The sequence below is a fragment of the Gekko japonicus genome, unplaced genomic scaffold (genome assembly GCF_001447785.1).
Source record: "Gekko japonicus isolate JY-2015 unplaced genomic scaffold, Gekko_japonicus_V1.1 scaffold603, whole genome shotgun sequence".
Classification (NCBI taxonomy): domain Eukaryota; kingdom Metazoa; phylum Chordata; class Lepidosauria; order Squamata; family Gekkonidae; genus Gekko; species Gekko japonicus.
The window spans coordinates 85592-110484 of NW_015169192.1; the positions used below are offsets into that span (position 1 = coordinate 85592).

Consider the following 24893-nt stretch of genomic DNA (forward strand, 5'->3'; position numbering starts at 1 on the left):
CTAAGCAAGGATTAAATTCTGTGTTCATATACCACCAACATCCAGTGTTAAATACTAACTAGGATCCCTTCACTGTGTTCTGAGTCTGACAGGAGGAGGAAGGAGGTAGGTGCAAGGTGTGGTAGTGTGAGTTTGACACACTCATTTAATTGCTGTTGAATGCAGGCTTGGAAAGCTGCCTTCCTGGTAGAGTAAGAGCTATTATTCCATTTTTCTTCCTTATATTTGCCTCAACAACCATCCAGTCTGCTGAAGATTTCTGTGTAACATGAAAATCTACATGCTGAACTATGAGTACTAACTGTTCCAAAAAAATTGTATTTGAATTTCTTCAGATAGTGCCCTGATCACAGTTTTACTGCTCAAAGGACATACATCTGAAAATATAGCCAAGCAGTGTCAGCTTTCTATTTCTAGTTGATGAGATTTCTGTAATGTGCAAGCTTATTCTTTACAACTAAAAAATGACCCAACAACACACTTCACACTTACTTTGTACGGCTTTGGTGCCAATATACTTAGTTACTGCAATAAAATCCTACATGGAAAACTATGTTCTCACCCTTTAAGAAAAAATCTTAAATCACCTGAAACTATTTTAGCACTTAGCATATGCCTCAAAAGATAATTAAAAAAATAATAATAATCTAAGGCTGATTTTAAATAGTTTCTCTGAAGCATTCCATTTTTTAAAATAACATAAGGACTAAGTGATACACATAAAAAGTCCTATTCATGTGCATAACATGAATTACATAAACAGCACCAAAATAACCACGGATATTACCTAAAGGGGTGGAAGAAAAGAGGCTACAAAATAAATTGCAGTAATACAATAATATCATGCGCATTCATTCTTCTATTCACATACAGGCAGTAAAGACACTGAAGAACTATTTTAATCAGACTTCAGTTTGAAACGTCTTCTATTCCTGAAGATGGTAAATACTGAGGCTTCTGCGTCCATAAAATTATTTCTTCTTAATCTACACTACATAGTCTGCAGAGTGCCAGTTGGATGTAATTGTTAGAGTGCTGGAATAGGATCCGGCAATATGAGATTCATATTCCAATTATATCATGACAATTTCCTGGGTGACCTCAGGTCAGTCACAGTCTCAGCCTAACCTACCTCACAGGGTTGCTGTGAGGTTAAACTGGAGAAGAGAATAATGCAAGCCACTTTGGGTGCCCACTGAAGAAAGGTTGGTATAAATGAACTAAGAAATAAATGGTCATCTTTTAGATCCTATGTGGCTATAATATATCCAAAAATACATACAGAAAGAATAAGAGAAATAAGCAAATTTAAATTAATCCTTAAAGGAAGTAACTTAATATAAGAACGTGGACATATTAAGTAAAAAGTGTCAAAAAGATTTCATTTATCTCTACGTCAATTTGACCAAAAGATTTCACTGTGTTCATCATGTCTTTGTCAACTTCTGCTGAATTAGCCTTGTATTAAGGTTGAGGAAGTTGAAATGGGTCAAAGTACTTCCTTCCACCTACCCTACAAAGCAGGATCTTGTGTTTTGAAAATCAGGTCTCACAATATCATGGTCTGGCTTTATTGTGTCTAATTCATCTAGAGAACAGGATGGAGGGATCCCCCAGGGCTATTTCTGAATAGTCTGTGACTGCTTGGTCCTCCCTGTCTGCCTCTGTGGTTCTAGCTGAGACCGCAGGCCTCGCCTCTGTGGTTCTAGCTGAGACCGCAGGGTGACCAAAGGCCTCAGGTGCAGAGAGGAGAGGGGGTTAACCACACCTTGTTCCTCCTTGTCTCTTCCCATATCTCCCCTCTGCAGCCTGGAGAAGACCAAGAGCCTCTTCCCTAGCCTGCCATTTGGCCCCTTACATGGGCTAAATTGTGCACATGGCCCAACAGCCTTCCCTGACCTCCCACAGACATTCCCTGTTTGCCTAACAGGCTGGCTGGTCTGGCCCAGCTGCTGCTAGCAGCTCCATGAGAGGGTGCTACTCATATATGTGTGTGTGTATAGTGTGTGTTTGAGTGTGTGCGCGTGCATGTGTTTGTGTGCTTGACTAGAGGTCATGGTGACTTCTGGTGACCCCTACTGGGGGCTTGGGCATTTGTCAGAGAGGTGGCTTGATTAGCCTGCCTCTGTGTCCCACCTTTGGTATTCCTTGGAGGTCGCCCTTCCAAGTACTTGCCAGAGTTGGCCCTGCTTAGCTTCCGAGATCTGACAAGATTTGGGCTTGAGAGGAGGCTACTCTTTTATGTGTGCAAACTATGCATAGCCTGACCTGGAGATACTCGCCCTCTTGCTAGGGCAGCCACAGGAGTGATTGGCAGCCTGAAAGTGGGGGCTGGGGTCATGACCACCTGCTATGGCCTGGGTAAGTCCAGAAGGTCCAGCCTTAGACAAGTACATTTATATGCCAGTGCCGCTGCACTCAAGGTGTCTTACGATTCAAAACAACACCTATGTGATACGCATAACGCAAAAGGAAAAGAAGAAAGGGAAGAACAAGACAATCATTTTCAAGCACCAAATGTTAAATAAATGTGCATATGTAGATACCACTGTGCCAATTTGAGGAGTTACCTGCCCGGTTTTTAGGATTTCATTTCAGAGAAATTATCATCTAGCCCAACTAACTAATCAAAAGGTATTCTACCTTCTTCTGCTCCAAAATTTTCGCAGAAAGGCTTGCCTGTAATTTTCAGACCAGATTCTTTGACTGATACCAAGTTTTAACTAGATTCCATTTCATGAGCACTGATTGAAATCTGAACACAACTGAAAACCAAACAGAAGTGCAGGACCTCCATGTTCCAGGTCCAGCCACAAAATAGAGCACACTTTGTTATGAACCAGGAATTATTAAAAACAGCATTTATACCACAGGGGTTTGTTCCAGTGGTCAGAAATCAGGAGGGAAGGCCCTTGCTTTTAGCATTTTTCCACAAAGCCCAACTGTGTTACTAAGGAAAACCTTGCAGGAAGTGCTCATTTTGGGCCAACAGTGTGGTCACACAGACACCTTTGGATAACTTGAGTGTGATTTGGAAAGACCTCCATAGCAGAAAAAAGTACAGTATTTTTTTCCAATAACATCTCAAAGAAGCTGCTACTATAAACTGTACCTGGACATGTATTGCAGGCCCAGAAATATACTGCATGCAGGGCAGAAAACATATTTTTTGTATTCTCTAGCCTAAGGAAGAAGTAATTTTGACTAGAGTTGCATGAGGAACAACACTGTGTAAGTGTTAAGCTTTTCTAACGCAGTAACTCCGGCAGACTATTTGGGAGCCTAGTAGTCTATATAACCTTCACAATTTATACCAAGATTACACTATGTATCTTAAATTTTCTGATGTTATAAAAAGAAACCATTGTGAAACTAAGAGAACCTGTAAGTTAATATACTGTTGCCTCTGTTCTGAGCCTTATCCTTTATCCATAATGAGACTCACCTATTTGTGATACAGTCCTACTCTATATTTATTTAGCATAAACACTGATGGTTGTTGCAGCAAACATATGGCCTGTAATAAAATGCACCTGACTAGCTGCAACATTAAGCAGAATAAGAAAAAGGACACAAATGGCCCTCTATCCCAAGTGCATATTCACATCTGACTGAACTCTGTTAACAGGAATGCTGTTTTCCCAGTTGTCCAATTCACTCTTCCAGGACTCTTTTGTAGTCTGCTAAGACTACAAAACATCCAACAATATGGAATTCTATGCACAACCATCCTTTGCCTTGGCTTTTTCCGCTTTCTGTCTCCACAATTTACCACCCCCTGGGGGATGTTTCCTTCTCGCAGGCTTCCCTCTCTCTTTTTCTCCTTGCCTGCTGCTTTGCATGATGTATTTTAAACTTATTTAGCTCCGTCTACAAAAAAGCTGCTAGTTTGTTCTTAAAACCACATATACTATAAAAATCAATTTAAATTTAAAATAAAGGACAACCAGAAAAGCTAACAAAATGGACCATGAGAAATTTGGAATTTATGACCATGGCCACAAAATCAAAGACATATGGTTAGCCATTTTCAAGAAGTTAAAAATATATGACTGCATTCCTGAAAAAATTAAGGACAATAATTCTGCTGCCTTCAAAGTAATTAAGAACAAGATTATATTTTTCCAGTAAACATGGAGTACTTAATAGATCTTACCTTTAAATAGGAGCCGTAGTATTTTGTTACATAAGGGCTGTCACACTGACTTAACACAGTTATCTCCTGCTGAATGTCTTCTATTTCACCTTCTGCCTCCTCAAGGTCTATGATTTTAATTGCAACCACTTGCTGTGTCCGATTATCAATTCCTTTAAAAACCTCTCCAAACGAGCCTTTTCCAATGCGCTCTAGTTTTGTGAAGAGTTCCTCTGGGTCTGCTCTGTGGTTCTGTATGAAAAGGAAGGGGAATTAACACACACACACAAACAAGCAAAAAGCTTTCTGCCTTCCTTTTTTTTTTTTTTTTTTTGAAACTCAGGGCAAGTTCAAGATTTCAATTTCATGACAAAGGAAACAACATCAAAGGTGGGGGTATATACGCTGACACTGGGGGAAGGGTAATCTGAAATCCTGCTGTTTAAAAAGCCCCAAAATCTTTTAACTAGCATAAATCTGTATTTCATATCATAATTTGCTGACCATTACACATTCATACTGCTTGCCTAAGCTGAAGCTCTGAACACAAATGTTTCCATCAGATCTGAAAAAGTGGTGAGAAATACCCAGTTGTTTTCAGGTTTTCTCTGCAAACAGGAAAGCTAGCATATTGCTTTAAAAAAGAAAAAAGAAAAGATTCCGGCATAAATTGCTGGACCTTTTGATATCAGTTACAACTATATGGCTTTCTGGTTATCAAGAGCGTATCCGACAGAGAACAGTGAGAGACCTCAGAACAATTCAAAGAAGAGGCAGAACAATGCAAAGAAACCCTTCAAAGAGCCAGAACAGCAATAACGTCTCATTAATTACAGGCACGTGATCATTGTCTACAAAATCAGGCATTTATTAAAGTTCTGTCTGCAAGCTATAACTAGACTGCCATAATGTACAAGCACACGAACCCAAGGTACTAATGGAAGAGTCATTCTTCATGTATTTGCGTGATTGTCAAGGGGGCAGAGGCAGCCAGAAAAAATTCAACGTGCAATTTCCAGCTAAACCAGTAACTATCTTAGCTGGTAGGAACTTACTACATGCTCTTAGACATAGAAAAGATGCCTGTGGGCTAGACAATTATCCCGGTGATTTAAAGCACAGGTAGGTGAACTAAATGGTTGCTATGTCACTGTAAGTCTGCCCTATACCACAAAATTCATACCAAAGACCTAGCCATGTAATTTCAGCAAAGACATGACGGATTTTTAAATCAATTTCTTCCAGGCCTCAAACAGAGGGATTTCTCCAACGCTGTTTTAAATGAAGATACCAGTGGCTGAACCAGGGGTGCCTCAGGCCATACATTCTTTGCCATTGTATGTCTGTTAAGAGTCATTAAGCTGCCTCCAACTTACAGGGAGCCGATGAATGAGGGCTGTGGCTTCCTTTGAGTTACTCCATCTCATGTTAGATCTTCCTCTTTTCTTGCTGCCTTCAACTTTTCCTAGCATTATTGTCTTTTCCACTAACTATTGTCATCTCACAATGTGACCAAAGTACAATAGCCTCAATTTTGTCATTTTAACTTCTAGGGAGAGTTCAGGCTTGATTTGATTGACAGCCCACATTTTGCTTTTTGCATTTTGCTTTTACTAAGGATTTTTGTGGTCCACGACATCCATAAAAATTCTCCTCCAATACCACATTTCAAATGAATCAACTTTCTCCCTGTCAGCTTTCTTCACTGGCCAGTTTTCATAACCAATCATAATAATGGGAAATATTATGGTGAAAATTATAATGATCTTGGTCCCCAGTAACGTTACACTTAAGAATCTTTTCTAGTTCTTTCATGGCTGCCCTTCCCAGTTTCAATCTTCTTCTGATTTCTTGGTTGCAGTCTCTCTTTTGGTTGATGACAAGAAACAGAAAATCTTGAACAATTTCAATTTCTTCATCATCAACCTTAAACTTGTGTAATTAAATTTGTGTAATTCTCCCTCAGTCATTACTTTTGTGTTCTTGATGTTCAGCTGTAATCTTGCTGTAATCTTGCTTTGGCACTTCCTGCTTTAACCTTCATTACTAATCATTTCAAATTGTCATCGTTTTCTTCCAGTAACGTGGTTAGGAATAGGCATGAGCCGAATTACAAACCAAAGTTTGTCACAAACCAGGTCCAGTTTGTGGTTCGTGAACCTCGGTTCATGCAATTGGTTTGCCCACAAACTGAACCCATTTTTGTGGAGGTACATAAGAAGCCAGCTTAGAGCCCCTGAACAGATATTCAGGGAAGGTACCTTTACTGAACATTTACCAGACTTTTGTCCAGTTTGGCTGTTCAGGGCCATTTAAACCTAACAGCTGAGCGGCATGGGTGTGCAGCTGAGCTGTTAAATTTTAATGGCTGCTAGCCATTTCAACCTAATAGCTGACAGGTGCACCTGTCCTGTTGTTAGGCTGAAATGGCTGCAAGCCATTTCACCGGTCGGTCTCACCCCTCCTGCTCCAAAGTGGAGGGAAATGAAATGGATGGGTTAAATGGCTGCCAGTTATTTAACTCTTTCCGGGCAACCCCTCCCTTTCTCCCAGTGTGGAAACTGAACCCACAGGATTGGCTCAGTTTGGTTGGGGGGCCTTTTGGCTCTGTTTGGTCCGGGGGCCACTCCAAACCAAACAGGATTTTTTAGGTTTGTGCCATCACTAATGAGTAGCTCTCCTGTTTCATTTTGTGTTCCTATCCCAAATATTCCAATATTTGATTCTACTTTGTTTCCTATTTTTGCATTCCAGTCACCTATATCAACACATCTTGTTTAGGTGTGTGATCAATTTCTTCCTGGAGACTTACATAAAATCTTTCAAGTTGGTCCTCATCAGCATCTGCATTTGGGGTGTAAATCTGAATGATGGATATGTTGATAAGCTTTCCATGAAGTCTGATTGAAATTATTTGGTCAGACTTTGCATTATAGCCCCCACTGCTTTTGCTGCATCTCACCTCTCTATTAGAGCAATTCTGTTTCTTCTGTGTTTGTCATTTCCCGAATAGAATACTTTGTAATTTACTGACTGAAAATGTCCTAATCTAGTCCAGTTTAGTTCACTCTCTCCCAGGATTGTAATTTTTAAATGGTGCATTTTTTGTTTTACTATTTTGAGTTCACTTTGATTTATACTTTTCACATTCTATGTCCCTATTATATAGGTCAAACAGCTCTGGACTTTCGTCTTGCATCCATTCACGTCAACAACTGAACAACCTTTCAGCTTTAGTCCAGTTCCGTCATTAAGAATAGCGCTATTCATAGTTGTCCTCAGCTCTTCTCCAGTAGCTGACTGAGTGACATCCAACTTGGGGGCTCCCGCTTCCAGCACTATATCTTTTTCTGTTTTGGATTGTCTCATCATAGTGCTTTTGAGGTAAGAGTATCAGAAGTGGTTTAGCATTTGCTTCTTCTGCGCAGTACTAACCAGGGTTAGGAGAAGTGTCACTGTCGTTGTCTACAAAAGATCCTCTGTCAGTGTCACCTTCCACTACTGCTGCTGACCAATAGCTACCCTTCAGGGATTCATCTACCCCCGTCACCACTGGGACTATCTGTTCTCGTCTGCTGTGGCCACTGATTCCTGAAGGGGGTGGATGCATCTTAGTCTGATGTCTCAGCTGTGACCATTCCACCTTGAGTGGCTCTGCTATGAGTCTAAACTATTTAAGATACTGTTCTCAACTTTGCTGACACATACAAACCCCCTCACCATCTTAAGGTGTGCATACATTAAGCTATAGACTTCCCCCTGGCCAGATGGAGTGGAGAACGAAGATAATGGGGAAAAGGCAGTAGAGGAAAAGGGATGGAAGTGGTCAAAAGCTTGTTCTACCCTTGAAGAATGTGAGAGTTAGAAGTTGTTACTTGATGCTTGGCTGTGATATTCTGCAAACCATGGACTACCTTATCCAGGAATTCTGCAAAACTATCCATAAATAACAGAACGACAGAGTTCCAAGGGACTGGCATATTACTGACACAGCCCCCAGAACATTCCAATTTATGTTTAGCAAGTTTTAAAAGTAGCAGTTGTACAACATTCCCAGCTTGCCTAATTGTTCCTCTTTAGAAACCAGCTGATAATTACACAGACTGTTTCCTTTGATGCTAAAAAAGTAAAATATCCTCATGGAATTTTCCACTTCTCCATCTTGATCTCCACCTTCCTTCCCACCCATCTATTCCCAAGAGCTGGATGCTACCAGATAAAGGCAAAGGCTACAAGATGTTCATGAGACTAAAAAGAGACTAAAAAGAAAATCTCAGAGTTTTCTGCTAAAGTTTACACAAGTAAACCTAGATCAGAGTCAAACGCTGAGAAACAACTGGTTTTTCCAGAATCTGGATTTATTTTTAGAATTACTACATTTCAAAAACCTCCTTAAAGCCTAGATGCAGCTGTATGCAAACATTACCTCTGTCAGAAGAAAAATGGAAACATAACCAAATTCACTAAACAAGCATTCAGCACAGACTCGATCATTCAACCATTACATAAACGTGCCCAAACAGAACAGAATGCCATTATAAAACACACCCTTAATGCTTCTGTCCAATGGATAGAGATTTTGGGCAAACAGACCGACTGTAGTGTGTGGTAAATGATGTCACAGATTCCATTACAGTCAGTATTTCTATTCGACTGCATGGTTTAGCTTGGCAGGAACTCCACATAACGGACAGTAAGAAGTGATCAAGAACCCTGTATGGTTAAGTCAAGTCATCTTGAATTGGCTAGTTAAGGCAGCAGTGTTTATGCAGAGGAAACCCCTCCCTATTACAATGTTAACCTGCAAATCCTGTATGAACATATGAAGAGCCTTGCTGGATTAGACCAGTGGTTGATCTAATTTAGCATTCTTTTTCACACAGTGGCCAACCAGTTACTATGGAGGACCAACAACAGGGCACAGAGGCCCAGGCCTTCCCCTAATGATGCCTCCTGGCACTGGTATTCATAGGTTTACTGCCTCTGAATGTGGAGGTTCCCTTTGTCATCATGGCTAGCAGCCACTGGTATACCTGGTCCTCCATGAATCTGTCTAATCTTCTTTTAAAGCTGCCCATGCTTCTGGCCGTTACTACATCCTCTGGCAGCGATTTCCATATTTTAATCACTCACTGTATAAAGTATTGCTTTTGTTTGTCCTGAATCTACTGCCCATCAACTTCACTGCATACCCTTAAGATCTAGTATTTTGAAGAAGAAAATCTTCTCTCTGCCCACTCGTCTATCCCATGTGTAATTTTACAAACCTCTATCATATTCCCCTTAGTAATCTCTTTTCTAAACTGACAAGTCCAAGACTCTTCTTCAGCCTTTCCTCATAGGAAATATGCTCCAATACTTTAATCATCTTGGTTGCTTTCTTCTGTACTTTTTTCAGCTCTGCAATGTCGATTTTGAGAAATGGTGACTAGAACTGTACACAGTATTCTAAATGAGGCTGTACTATAGATTGATTGATTGATTGGTTTTCAGTCCCTTTCCTAATAATCCCCAGCACAGTATTTGCCTTTTTTACTGCTGTGGCACACTAGGTTGACATTTTCATTGAGCTATCCACTACGACCCCAAGGTCTCTGTCCATCACAGTCTGTTTCACTGGCACATACCTGAAGTTGGGATTCTTTGTTCCAGTGCATTTTGTTACACTTACTTATATTCACCCCAACTTCCAGATCATTTCAGAAGAAATTAAATAGTACTGGGCCCAATATCGATTCTTGACCACTGCCTAATTCCCTCCATTGGAAGAACTATCCATTTATTCCTACTCTTTACTTTCTGTCATGTAACCAATTTTTAGAACCCACCCTTTCATCCCATGACTGCTTAGCTGATTGAGTATTTAGTGAGGTACCTTGTCAAAAGTCCTGAGTAAGCCATACATGAACAAGAGCAATGTTAGCATGGGGCTTTTCTATGCTACATAATTCTTGCTGCTAACAACCTCCCCCCCCCCATTTTCAGTGAAGCAGTAACAATTTGAAGCTTATACCTATACAGATGTGTCCCCACTCTCAAGTTATTCCAGGTTCAAGTGTATGAATTCAAGCCAGTAACTCATGTCGAGCAAAAGTTAAGCCCAGGTCACCCTCATATTCTAGGCAACAGACAGCTTGCAGTTGGTCTAAGGGATCTGCCACTGGCACACAGACCTGGATGTATTGTTTTTACCAAGAGGCACTATGTTGTTGTTCAGTCGCACAGTCGAGTCCGACTCTTCGCGACCCCATGGACCAGCTCCCGCCAGGCCCTCCTGTCTTCCGCCGTCCTCTGAAGTTGGCTCAATTTCATGTTCGTTGCATCTATGACACTGTCTAACCATCTCATCCTTTGCCGTCCCCGTCTTCTTTGACCTTCAATCTTTCCCAGCATCAGGGTCTTCTCCAGTGAGTGCTCCCTTCTCATTGGGTGGCCAAAGTATTTGAGCTTCAGTTTCATTATCTGGCCTTCCAGGGAACAGTCAGGGTTGATTTCTTTTAGGATTGACTGATTTGATCTTCTTGCAGTCCAGGGGACTCTCAAGAGTCTTCTCCAGCACCATAGTTCAAAAGAATCTATTCTATAGATTTTTTAAAAAAGATACCAAAGCAATAAGGGACAACCAGTCACTAACCCCAGAAGAAATGTATCAAAATCTTCATATGGGTGAGAAACCAAAGTGTCACTGCCACTGACACTCTCCCTACTGCTTCTCTCGCTACAAGAGCACAGCCAGCTCTCTTTCATCTCCAGTTTAGAATGCTACTCCACCCCCACTTCCTCCCACAAAGTTATCTATGATACCCAGGAGAAACCCTATCACCACCCGGTCATTCCACCACTACATTTCCTTCCTTATTTCTTACCAATAACAGAACTTGAAGTCTGAGGAGCCAGAGCATCCTTTGTGGAAGGACTGTGGCTCTGGCATCTGAGTTTGCCTATCTGAAAATATTGAGCTCATTGTTTTTCAGGGCTTCATATGGTGGCTAGATCTGTTTGTTTCAGTGGTGTTAAGACTTTTATCAATGGCTTGGGTAATGAGCATATTCTATAAATTTAAAACATATACAATGTTCACCCTCAAAAGAAGACAATTTAAAGAGGTCAGACTTCCAGCTCTGAAAACTCAAGTCCACTCACAATATCCAAGGAGAAGAAGAGTTGATTTTTATATCCCAATTTTCTCTCCTCAAAGGAGACTCAAAGCCACTTACAATCACCTTCCCTTTCCTCTCCCCACAACAGCCATCTTGTGAGGTAGGTGGAGCTGAGAGTTCTGAGAGAAATGTGACTGGCCCAAGGTCACCCAACAGGCTTCATGTGAAGAAGTGGGGAATCAAACCCGGTTCTCCAGATTAGAGTCCAAAACTCTTAACCACTACACCATACTGGCTCTCCACAGCTCTATATAATCAAAAGTCAAAGCAGCAAAACACTGCAGACACCATTCTCCCATTAATTCCCATTTTACTTGATAGATAAATCTATTGTGACTTGTAGCTACAGCAGAAATTATTCTTAACTTTGTTCTTGCAGAGCAATTGGGTCACAGAAATTTCACAATGTATCCAAACAAGGCAGAGAAAGCCAGATGGGGGAACTGCCTATCACCAGAGAATATTTCCGAAAGACACAATATGCTTGCAGAACCATGTTAAGATTCCCCCCAAGTATGTCTGGGACTGAAGACACCTTTTGTGCTAATTATGTCTACAAAAGTAGATTAAAGTAAAGACAAAGAATCATCATTACTATAGCACTGGAGGGATTCTGTTTATGTAGCCCAATCACCTGCTCTCAACTATGATCTTCCACACAACATTTCCTTTAACTCACGTAAACCATACTACAGTGTGCACAAGGCACAAAGGTGCCAATAAGGCATACCACTACAAAGCTGCTGTGGTACAGATAGCTCCAAATGACTTCAGCAAGTAAGACAAGCCATAAAGGAAAACTACTCTTCCCTTTAGCCCAGCTATACATATTGTGATCAGTTGACTCTCTCAGCAACCCTCTACCACAGAAGGCTGCTATACAATGCCCTTCACCATGCAGACAATGCTACACAATGCCCTTCACCATGCAGACAATGCTACACAATGCCCTTCACCATGCAGACACTGTTCCAACAACATTGGCTGAGTTGCAACCGAATTGATATACACATGATAAGAAACGGGGTGCATGCACATACTTCCTTTTCTTCCCATTATACATGTAAACACCTGACAGATAGACAAGCACATTTCAAAGGACTGTTCAACGTAACAGGCCCCCTTTTGTCCTCTCCCACAGACAATCTTAGGTAAACTAGAGACAGTTCATGAGTTCAATAATAGCTGCCATGTCAGTATCTTCACTGATATGTTCATGAGATGAGCTACTCCCTACTAATCTGGCAATTCTAGTTAGGGCTTTCACACCCTTTTAAAAAGCTGATACTCTATTGTCTGCTTGTGGCCTGCCCACATTCTACCTTAATTAACTAGGGGGAAGGTAACTTGCCAACAAAATAGTTTTTGTGAAGTGCCTCAGTCCAGGTTCTTTGGCACCCAAAGAGTTTGATACAAGTGGCTCTTTGTCTGGTATTAGTTGTTTTTCTTACAGTAATACCTAACTCTGTGTGCTCAGCTGTGCCAAAAATAGAACACAAACTACAGCAAGCAGTCCTAGTCTCAAGCAATCTGAGTAGACAAGGAAGCTCTATTACCACATAGGTGAGGAAATGAAGCGTGGAGTGTTACGACTTGCAATGAGGAAATCTGTCACCGATTAATAAACTACATTTTATGATTTTACTTCACCAGCTCAGGACAGAAACAATTTCCTTGAGACTAACTGGACTTACTATTTCTGAACCACTATCATATACTGTGCTTTACAGAATTACATGGGCAAAAGCAGAGACCCATCCCCCTAAGGATCTTACAATTTAAAATGAGATACAGGACAAAACAGAGTGAGACACAAGGATACAGAGAGATAAACGTGGGCAAATTAGACAGTTTTAACGAGGGATTTGAAGGAACCTGGAGAGATGACACCAGGGACATGAAGATAGTTCCAGGTGGTCAGCCATGTTGGTCTGAAGCAGTATAACAAATTTAGAGTACAGTGGGGCACTTTTAAGACCAACAAAGGTTTATTCAAGGTATGAGCTTTCATGTGCATGCGTGAAACCTTTGTTGATCTTAAAGGAGCCACTGGACTCTAAATTTGTTCTACCAAGGACATGGTTAGGGAGGGAGTCCCATGCAAAAGAAAGTAACTCTAGTGAGCCCGAATGGCAGAGTTGGAGGAAGAGAGGTAACAGGCAGGAAATATAACAAGAAACAAGGGCCAAAAGATCAGATGAACTAAGGCTGCGGTCACACGGAGCAGTAGCCACGCTACTGAGACGGATGATAGGCGGATTTTCCGGGCACGATCACACCGCAACATCTGGGAAGCGTAGAGCTCCCATGGCGAACCCGAGGCTTCCCTCCAAAGATGCGCAGTTAAAAACTAGTACCTCCGAGGTACTAGTTTCCGGTAACCGCGGGGCATGGGCGGGCGTCTGATCGCGTTTCCGGTGGCATCCGGCACCCGCCCATGTCCCCTAGCAAAAAGGTGTGTCCCCCCCACCCCGGGGTTCTCTTCCCAGCAGCGCCATTCTCTTCTAGCGCAATTCAGATGAAGAGGAAAGAAGAGCCAACGAATCGTTGTGGGGGAGGGGGGAGAGAGCTTCGCACCAGCCCCCCCACCTTCTTGGGATGAGCAACGCCGGCATCACCTCCTGGGCAAGGCACGAGTGCCGGGGGCGAGGGGGGCGTGACAATGACGCGGGGACTCAAGGGAAAGGCCATGGAGCAGGCAGGGGGTTCGTGGGTGGGGGTGGGGTACGACATGCAAAAAGGGTTTTTTCCAAGTCTCCCCGGGATGAGCACAAGCACCCAACGGTGCATGCGCACACTTCAGTTTAAAACCAAAACAGAGCCCCGTTTGCCGCGCCGCTTCTTTGCCGTGTCGTGTGATCGGCCTCTCCCCCCTAACCACGGGGCCTCGAGGGGACGTCTGATCGGGCAGTCGCGCGTTAGTTTGCTCTGGGGCAAACAGCCACGCTTCCACCTCACATTATCCGGCCCGTGTGACCGGAGCCTTTGCAACAAAAAGATTGAAAGGAAAGGAGATTTGTGCTGGATATAGAAGGGGAATGAAAGCCAGTGCAAAGAACTGAACAGGGGCATCACAACCAGTGTTCCCTCTAAGCTGAGTTAGTGTGAGCTAGCTAAGTCTTTTAGCCTCCAACTCACACATTTTTGTCTTAGCTCAGGAAGGATGGCTCCAGAGGCAAACTAATTTATGCAGTAGCCAAACTGCTCACTCACAACTTTAATGCCAGTAGCTCAAAAAGTAGAATTTTTGCTCATAAGACTCCACAGCTTAGAGAGAGCATTAATCACAACCCACATGAAATTTTTTATCAAAACATTTTCTCCATTTATAGTGCTCAACTGCCTTCTCTGGAGAGCTGCCAGAGCTGGAGCCTATTCCATGTGCAAGGCAACATATTTTTATTTAGGCCAATGTTTGGTGGCTTTCAATAATAAAGGGTTGCTCACTTTCTTTTTAAAATTCAGTTCCAATATACCTATGTCCTATCAAGGGACATAGGATGGAGGTGAGAAGATTTAAAAAGCAAGGACTTGAAAAACGAACCGCAGTTTTTAAAAAATAAATGGTTCCCTCAAAGTTTTCAAGCACCTGGCTCCTCAAAAGTGAGAGGAGTGGCTGTATTAATTTCTAAGAATACCCCCTTCCCATGTCAACGAATGAAAATTGATCCAAGGAGAAGATTTGTTTTTGTTAAAGGGGAACTAAATGGGATTCCCCTTACAGTTGCTTCAACCTATGCACCTAATATGGACCAAATAACTTATTAAAAATACTTTAGAACAGCTTACTGAATTGCAACACGGTGAAGTGATAATAGGTTGTGATTTCAATTACATAATTGATCCTAACATAGACAAAACATATAAACCCGATAGCAAAAAGAAAAAACGGCTCAAGGTGACTGAACTTGGTAAAATTCTGGATTTTTATAACCTAGGTAATGTATGGCGAGTTCTTAATCCCGGAGATAGACAATACACCTATTATTCCCCAACTCATGATATTTATACACAAACTGACTGTTTATTAGTTTTAAAATCTTTATTGAACCTCAGACATTGGTATTTGCACAATTTTGGACCATACATGGGTATCTTGTCACTTATCTAGACAACAGCAAGATGGCAAAGGGCCTAACTGGGTGCTAAATAAATTACTTTTGCAAAAAGAAAGTATTTGTAATGAATTAACAACAAAAATTGAGGAATATTTTAGATTTAACTCCAATGTGAAGCTTCCCAGGAAAAAAATTGGGATGCCTTTAAAGCGGTCTTGAGGGATTGTTTTATTTCCATCGTCACTTCTTATAAAAGGGAAAGGCAACAATTAGTTACAGAAATACCGACTAAAATTAAGATTTTAGAAGACAGACATATGAAATTTGTGGTGGAGGACTGAAAAAATTAAACCGTGAATAACTAGAATTACTAGAAACCTCTTCTATACAAAAAAAACCCCTTACTATTTCTGAAACAAAAATATGTAACCAAGATGCCTAAGTCAATTACAATGTTAAAACATACAGTACATCAAAAAGCAACAGCTAACCTTATCCATGCGATCAAAACCCCACAAGGTACCCTTCCAGGTTACATCTAAAGTTACTAATTCTGTTTTTTAATACATTTTTCCAACAATTATATACAGGGGTCTTTTGGGGCTGGAGCACGCTGGAGTGCCACTCCGGGAGCTCAGGAGCTGGCAAAATGGCGGTGGCAGCAAGCCCCGCCCCCAGCTCCCCGCACTATGGCTTGTTGTTGTGTTTCCGGGGCCCGCGCCGGAGCGCTGCAGCCCCGGGGAGTCCCGAGGAGGCCTGTTGCCTCCTTCCTGGGGCCCGTGCTGAGTGCTGCAGTCCCGGAAAGTCTCGAGGAGGCCTGTCGCCACCTTCCTAGGGCCTCCGCCGAGCGCTGTGGTCCCGGGGAGGTCTGTCGCTGCTTTGCCGGGGCCCGTGCCGGAGCGCTGCGGCCACGGGGAGGCCAGAGGACGCCTGTCGCCGCCTTCCCGGGGCCCGCGCCAGAGTGCTGCAGGCTCGGGGAGGCTGGAGGAGGCCCGTCACTGTCTTTCTGGGGCCTGCGCCGGAGCACTGCAGCCCCAGGGAGGCTGGAGGCCTGTCGCCGCTTTCCCGGGGTCTGCGCTGGGAGCGCTGCAGCCCCAGGGAGGCTGGAGGAGACCCATTGCCACCTCCCGGGGCCTGCGCTGGAGTGCTGCGGCCCGGGGGAAAGCCAGAAGAGGCCCCCTGCTGCCTCCCGGGGTAAGTAAGGGATCCGCGGGGGTGGCAGAGGCTTGAGTGGGGGAGTGGGGGATGGGAGAGCCTCCCTCCATCTCTTTGCCCTCTTTCTTTCCCTCCTTTCCTTCACCTTTCCTTTTCTTCCTTTTCTTTCTCTCTTTAAGTTTAAACCCCTTCCCTCTCAAGTTGCGCCACAGGGGTGGCAGGATCTTTCCATTGTATTCTATGGGGCCATAGAATACAATGGAAAGATCCTGCTGCCCCTGCAGTGCGACTCTAGAGGGAAGGGGTTTAAACTTTAAACCCCTTCTCTCTTTGCTCCCCCCCCGGCTGGCTGGGGAAGGGAAGGGGAAGCTTTTGAAGATGTCTCCCCCCCTTTGCTTCCCCTTCTGACATCACTTCCAGTGATGGGGGGGGTGTTGCATATGCTAATGAGCTATTATGCTAATAGCCTAGTAGCTCATTAGCATACTGTATGCTAATGAGCTCCTGCAGCTCTTTTTCTACGAAATGACCCCTGGTTATATATATGTAGTAATCCAAGCAGGGTGACAATTATAGACTATTTAAAATCCATAGATTTCAACATAAGATTAACAAAGGAACACCTAGAATATTTAGAACAACCACACCTATGGAAATTACTGAGGTCCTATCTAAAACTAAAAATAACAAAACTCCTGGTAGAGAGAGGTTGAGTTCTACAAAAAAATTAAATCCTCATTATTGGAACACCTTTTGAAAACCTGTAATTCAGTATTGTTAACTGGTATTCTACCAAAAACGTGGTCAGAATCTAGAGTAATTGTAATACCTAAGGAAGGAAAAGACAAATTACAACCTGCTTCATATAGACCTATATCAATTTTAAATCATGATTTAAAAAATGTTTCTTCTATTTTAGCTGCATGTTTAAATGAAGTGATAGCCAAATATATTCACCAAAACGAGCTGGATCTATACCAGAACGGCCTATTACTGATAATATTAGGAAAACATTAAATATTAATTTTTGTAAAACTAATCAGGTCAACTCAGTAATATTAGCTCTTGACACTGAGAAAGCATTTGACAAAGTTGAAATAGGCTACCTACTGGAAGTCTTACAATATATGGGGTTTGGACCCAATTTTCTATGTTCTATACAAGCGATATATCACAATCCCAAGGCAAAGATATCCATTAATAACTATAGATCTGAAGACTTAAGAAAGGCACAAGACAGGGCTGCCCCTTTTCTCCTTTACTTTTTGCATATCATTGGAACCTTTAGCCTTTGCAATACGCAAAGATCCTCAAACTGATGAAGTTAAAATAAATGAAAAATACTACAAACCAAGCCTATTTGCAGATGACGCAGTATTTTACCTATCCAAACCTATGGACCCACTTCATGGCTTAATGTCCCAAATTGAAAAATTTAGTTTATATCTGGGTTTATGATTAATTATTTTAAATCAGAATTATACCCTATGTACATGACACAAGAAGAAAAGAGACAAATTTTAAAAAATTACTTTCAAATGGGTTATGAAAACTTGGAAGCATTTAGGTATAAATATTCCCTTGAACTTGGCAGAACTATATTCTTTTAAACCATTGACTGTTTTTGTCAAAACAACTTTAACTGAGTGGCAAAAATTAAATCTAACATTGTTGGGAAAAACTGATCTTTATAAGACTATACTCCTTCCTAAATTCCTTTTTTTATTTCAAAACTTACCCATAACAATTTCAGTGAAGGACTTTAAGGAATGGCAATCTTTTCTACTGTACTTTCTTTGGGACAATAAAAGATCACAAATAAAACTATTGTTGTTAACAAGACCTATTAAATTAGGTCTCCCGAATTTAGAACAATATTATTTAGCAGCTCAGTTAAAGTACATAATATATTATGCAGACCCAGAAAACAGCAAATGCTGGATCCAAATAGAAAAACTTAGCATTTTGCCAGACCTTCTTCATGAGGCCATATGGAATGCTCCTAAAAATAGACAAATGCTAAAACCGGAAAACCCATTTTTAAAGTTTACTTTACAAGTATGAGATAAATTTAGAAATACACTGGCACCGGGTATTTTGCCTGTGGCTACATTTTTGGGCCAGCAATGGTTCCCTCTGGGTAGACATAATGTAGATTATAACATTCAGAGAAAACAGGGTATTTATAAACTGAATGATGTAATAGTAGGGGGTCAACTTTGTACAGTTCAACAGTTAGAAGCAAAACCTGACCAAAATACCTTGGATTCAATATCATCAACTACACTATACGCTATACAAAATTGTCAGATCAAAACAATTACTTAGACCTCTTACAGCTTTTGAACTGATTATACAAAACAAGACAAATGACGCTAAGGGCCTAATAACTGTACTTTACTAATTACTGAACAAAAAGATTTGGACAACAAACATGGAATAGAGACTGTGGTCATACAATGGAACCGAATATGGGAATCCTATCTCTTTACTACCAAATCATTAAAGATAAGGCTACAGAATTTTAAAATATATTCTAGATGGTATATGACACCTATGCGATTATTTTCAATGTAAATTTAAGGTGAATCCTAAATGTTGAAAGGCTGTGGTCAAATAGGGTCTTTTATACACTGTTGGTGGGGATGCCCAAAGATTTTTGCCTTCTGTCTTCTGTACTTACTGACATTTTTTAAAAAGTTGGGTTTTTCTATACCTAACACCCCGGAAGCTATATTACTTAATTTTTGGCTTGACCAATCAATTTCACAGTATAAAATTGAACTTACTTTAATGCTTATGGCAGCCAAAATACTGCTGGCCCAGAATTGGAAATTAAAACTGCCAACTCTAAAATATGGGATATTGCTGTAATGGATAAAATTGCAATACTACTAGTTGTAGCTGAAACAACTACAAAAAAATATGATTTTGTTGAGAAATGGCTTTCTTTCTTCGAATATGTTAATTCTAAATATAACTAACTATATACTTTGCCAAAGGAGTATTTAGAATTTGCATTTTAAGAAGAACATTCGCGATGGAGGAGTTTGTGGCTTTCCTCCCCTTGGTTAATGGTTTGTAGCATAAATTCCTCATCTTCGGAATATGCTCTGGAGTCCTGTAGTTGTACCAATCAGCTGGTCAGCAGCTGTGTTGATTCCCATCCTGTCCATTTCCTCTATACGTGTGTAGCCAACACACTTCACCAGATCTGACTGCAGTGAGCGCGCCTCCTCCTCCTCACCTGCCCTGAGTTTCCTTGTACAAAAGGCCCAGCACTTGAATTATTATTACTTCAATTGTTCTGTATTTGTATCCGTTTTTGTTAGCCTGTTTAGTGGGATTTTATGCCAGTTGTTGAAATGAGCATCGAAATATCCATTTTTGTCAACCCCTCTGTCAATTGTTATATATATATTTTTGTCATTCCAGTTTGAGTTAATGTGCTGAGCATTTGTTTTTTTTAAATAAAAGCTTTAAAATTAAAAAAAAAAGAATTTGCATTTTATTAAAAGTTGTAATATACTGTATTTTACTACAATTTTACTATGTGCATTGGCGAAAAGCTAGGTTTAAGTTGTTACTGTTATTATTTGAATTTGAAGTTGGTATTGTTATTGTTAAATAATAAAATAAAAAATGTGAAAAAATGCAAGGACTAAGGCTGCCAAAATGTAACTGGACAATGGTTTGACTCTTCCAACTAATGACACTTCACTAGGGGAAGAGCCTGACACCCTGCTAAGGGCTGGTGCTGCTCCAACAGCAGGCCAACTATGCAACAGCATTAGCTCTCTTAAGAGGCAAGGAGTTCTTCTCTTGTTTTAGCCCTGACCTCTGTCTACTCACTTAGTAAGCAGCAGCAAAACATTAAATTGGTGGAGATACATGCTCCTATAATGTCTCATCTTTGCCCAACAGTATCTGCTGCTCTGGCACACATCTGTGATTATTTGTTTTATTTATTTATATGTATCTTGGAATTTTATCTGTTGTAAGCCGCCCTGAGCCGGCATCGGCCAGGAGGGCGGGATAAAAGTTTAACTAATAAATAAAGCCCACCTTTCTCACTGAGACTCAAAACAGATTACAAAGTATAAGTTGATAACTTTAAATGTTTGAGAGATAATATAGTTTACCTTTAGCTGAAGTTCTAGAAAGAATGACCAAAACACACTGCTAACTTCTTAGATTTTTAACATTTAGAACTGCTTTTAACCTTTTCTGCAAAAAGCAGAAGCTGAGCATGTACAAACAGTAGCCTCAAAAGGAGGGTTGTCAGCCATTTTTTGCTAACAATGAGCACCTATGCAAAAATAACATGTGCACTCAAATCTAACAAGTTAATATGTCTCAATGGTACAGAAACCTCAGTCCAGATGTAACATCTGACTGGCTGCTTCAAAAGCCAAAGAGAATATGGAACTGTTGTCCAAGGTGGGTAGTCTCAGGCTGTGAATAAAGAATCAACAATGCTTTAGGTTTCTACTGCTCTGTATCTTTTGTGAACACCCATTTCAGTCAACACTGTTTGATCCTCCCAGCTAGTATGCAAAAGCAAAATTCAAGAGCACAGAAAAAATGGTTCTTTTTCTCCTGACAAGGCAGTATTAAAGGCTCAATGAAGTCAGCAATTTGACCAGACAACAGAACAGGAATAGCAAGAAGCACATGAAGACTCCTGCTTTTATAAATCTACAATGAATCTTCACTGGCACTCATTAAAACAAAGCACATAGTCAACAAGCTTAAATGAATATTGATTTCTCCCCCAATTAAGCAACACAAAAGTAGTTTTCAGAAGCTATTCTCTGCTCTCTGGTGTTTGTGAGAAAAAAGCCTGATCCTAAAAATGTTTACTTAAATTCAGTGGGATTTATGTCCAAGTAAACATGCTCAGGACTACGGTATTAATGATCTTCTTTCTGGTTGGCCACTGTGTGAAACAGGATGCTGAACCACATGGACCATTGGTCTGATCCAGCACAGCTGCTCTTCTATTCTTAACTTCTTATTTGAGAAGGGGGAAAAACAGAAAGAGATCCAAACTAAGTAGCTCTGCTAGTTTTAACTTTTGTCCTAGTCACAATGCTTAGGATATAAATGCTGGTCTTTTTCTCTCCTTAAACAGCTCTATGTTACTTTTGTTGCAGCTAAAACATTACCCTCACTACAGACAGAGTTTTACAAACACCTCAGGGAAAGCATTTACCATCAGTAATAATGACTCTTATTCATGTCTTGTTTAGAATCTTGTGCCATTCAAACACATTTTATGTAATCCTCTACAAGCTTCTAGATACAGTCAACGCAAGAACTGCAAATTTCATTTTAAGTTTCACATACTTGTTCTACTCCTCTAAACTACAGTTAGGCTGTTATGTACATGTATGTTACATTTCAGATGGATTCCGTTTTCAGTTTTCTGCTGCAGCAATATGTCTACATTAATCTCATGATGCCCCAACCCGGATAGCCCAGGCTAGCCTGGTCTCATCAGATCTTGGAAGCTAAGCAGGGTCAGCCCAGGTTAGTACTTGGATGAGAGATCATCAAGGAAGTATGCAGAAACAGGCAGTGGAAAACCACCACTCTGTCTCTTGCCTTAAAAACCCTATGGGAGGGGTACCATAAGTTGGCTGTGACTTTAAGGCACTTTCCACCACCACCAATCTCATGACTGTTCTTTGACCTCTGAAAATGACCTCAAAATAGCACTCCACTAATGTGTTCTTCATAGTCAAGAGCCACCTTTAAATTCCTATCAGCCAAAACAAGTTTTTGCTACATTAAACTCCAGTCAGACCGGAAGAACCAACACAAGCTAATAGAAAGCAGTGACTTTTATCCCACCTCATACAGCAAACAGAACTACTGGATAGGTTCCAAGCAAGGGCTTTGTGAAGGTATGTTTACAACGTAACTTGAAGGTGACAGGTACCACTAAAGATTAAAGGCCAGCTCCAATACTGTAGTCTGATCCAGGAAGTACAGCAGCAGCATGAAGAATATGATGCCGCTCCTCTTTCTGGCCATACATACTCCCTTCTCAGGTATTTTTGCCCACATTCAATGCCTCCTCTCCCCCACAAAGGCATCAACACAATTGGAACCTCCATATTTTCTCAATGCTCCACAAGATTCCATCATCAAAATACTCTTGTGAGGTAATTCCACAGAGGCTTCTCTGAAGAAATCTGGCAGAATGCTGATAGACAGTCGAGAAATATCTGCCAATAATAATTCAAATGCAGCTATTTCCAAACAAGTCCGTATAGACTGTGTTGTATTTCAATTGTGTCTTAAGTTGCACTGCACATCATCTAACACAAGGATCGATACACAAGGAGAAAGACAGTCGAGAAATATCTGCCAATAATAGTTCAAATGCAGCTATTTCCAAACAAGTCCATATAGACTGCGTTGTATTCCAATTGTGTCTTAAGTTGCACTGCACATCTTCTAACACAAGGATCGATACACAAGGAGACAATGTAGTTCCATCAGGACAAAGCTAAACAAATTTGTTCAAGTTAAAAAGTTAAAGATGCAGCTGTACCTATAAACTCAATTCCTCTTATTAATTTATCAGTGAAAAATATACTACATGATTCCAGGAAAGATCTTTTTGTTAATCTTGCTTTACATGGCAAAGCCACTTTAATTGAGACTAGTGTGTCCTTGCAAATGTGGAGATACTGCTGCAAAATTATGTTTGACTTTCCATGAAGCAAGGTCACGTGTAGTGCAGGCTTCCCTAAGGATTGTCCTAGAATTCTTTTAAATCAGACATAATAATTGAGACTAGTGTGTCCTTGCAAATGTAGAGGTAATGCTGCAAAACTATGTTTGACTTTTCATGAAGCAAGGTTACGTGCAGGCTTCCCTAAGGATTGCCATAGAATTCTTTTAAATCAGACATAATTCTTTTAGATTAATTTGAGCACATACCTTCCAATAGCTAGCAGAGGAAATACGGTACAGTGTGATACTGTGCAAGTTACTTTCAAAGCATCTGTTTGCATGTCCTTATGAATCCCTTGGAAATAATAACACTAATCTTTAAATATTCCTTTCCCTGTAGCCTAGAAGGAGGGAAGGTGGCATGGTATACCCCCATCTTGTCAGATTTCAGAAGCTAAGAAAGGTCAATACTCAGAAGGGAGATCACCAAGGACTCTGCAGAGGAAGGCAAAGGCAACAGCAAACCACCTCTGCTTCTCACTTGCCTTGAAAGCCCCTTGCTGGGGTTGCCATCAGTTGACTGCAACTTGATGGCACTTTACACATAGGCCAGAAATAACGTTTATGCTGAAATGAGCACATGAGGTTGTTGTCTTCGATGCCTCCTTGTTGGATTTCTGGAAGCATCAGGCTGGCCACTGTTGGAAATAAGATTCTGCACTAGGTGGGTCCTTGGCCTGGTCCAACAGAGTATTCTTCTTGAAGAACATACATAAAACATTAGTGATTCTTGTTCATTCAAATTATTTGGGAGACTAACAGTGTTCCCTCTAAACTGAGTTAGTGTGAGCTGGCTCACAGTTTTTTAGCCTCTGGCTCAGACATTTTTGTCTTCGCTCAGGAAGGAGGGCTCCAGAGCAAACTAATTGATGCAGCAGCCAAATCGTTCACTCACAACTTTAATGCCGGTAGCTCACAAAGTAGAACTTTTGCTCACAAGACTCCACAGCTTAGAGGGAACATTGGAGACTAATCATTTAGAGGACACAGATTAAAATTTGTAATACAGTTAATGATCAGCACAGAACACTAACTTATTCCATGTTTCTAATTTTTTTTTAAAGAAGTCCAATATACACACACACACAATCTCTTTCCCACACTGCTAATTTTAATGTAACTATTGGGGCATGCTCTGTTCAAACTTAGATCAATTTACACTTCCTGAAATAAATGCATGTACACTTTGACAGCATCCAAAACAAGCTAACATTTCTTACAATAACAAAACTGGCTTTAATAATGGCAAAAAATAATTCTTTAATAGCCTCTTTCTTTAACCAAAGCTAAAAGGAAAAGGAGAAGGCGTGTGAAATAATTCCACTCTGCTTCCAGTTCTTGAAAGAATTTTTGGTTTGCACTGTCTTAACTAAACAATAGCATCTAAAGGACATACTCTATTCTCTGAAGCAATGTAGCTGAATTTATGGGAAAATATATTACTTCTGCATGTAAAAAGTGATATAAGTTAAGTAAACAAAATTAAAGGAAGCATGCTATTACTATCTCAATAGAACACAGTACTTTAAACAACTCCAAAGTTCTTTCTGGAATACAGGACAGACCAAGGATAACTGCAAATCAGAAAGAAAAAGAAATGGAGAACTAGATTTTTGGATTTGTAAAGCATTAGTTTCA

General features: G+C 40.8%; 1 protein-coding gene across 1 annotated transcript in view; it reads right to left on the reverse strand.

The window, feature by feature from the left end:
• STK26 (serine/threonine protein kinase 26) overlaps nucleotides 1-24893 on the reverse strand; it is a 48047-nt gene that overhangs the window by 16728 nt on the left and 6426 nt on the right. Inside the window, exon 3 of the mRNA XM_015416253.1 lies at nucleotides 4157-4387. Coding sequence (XP_015271739.1) covers nucleotides 4157-4387 — 231 coding nt within the window. The remainder of the gene's footprint in view (nucleotides 1-4156; nucleotides 4388-24893) is intronic.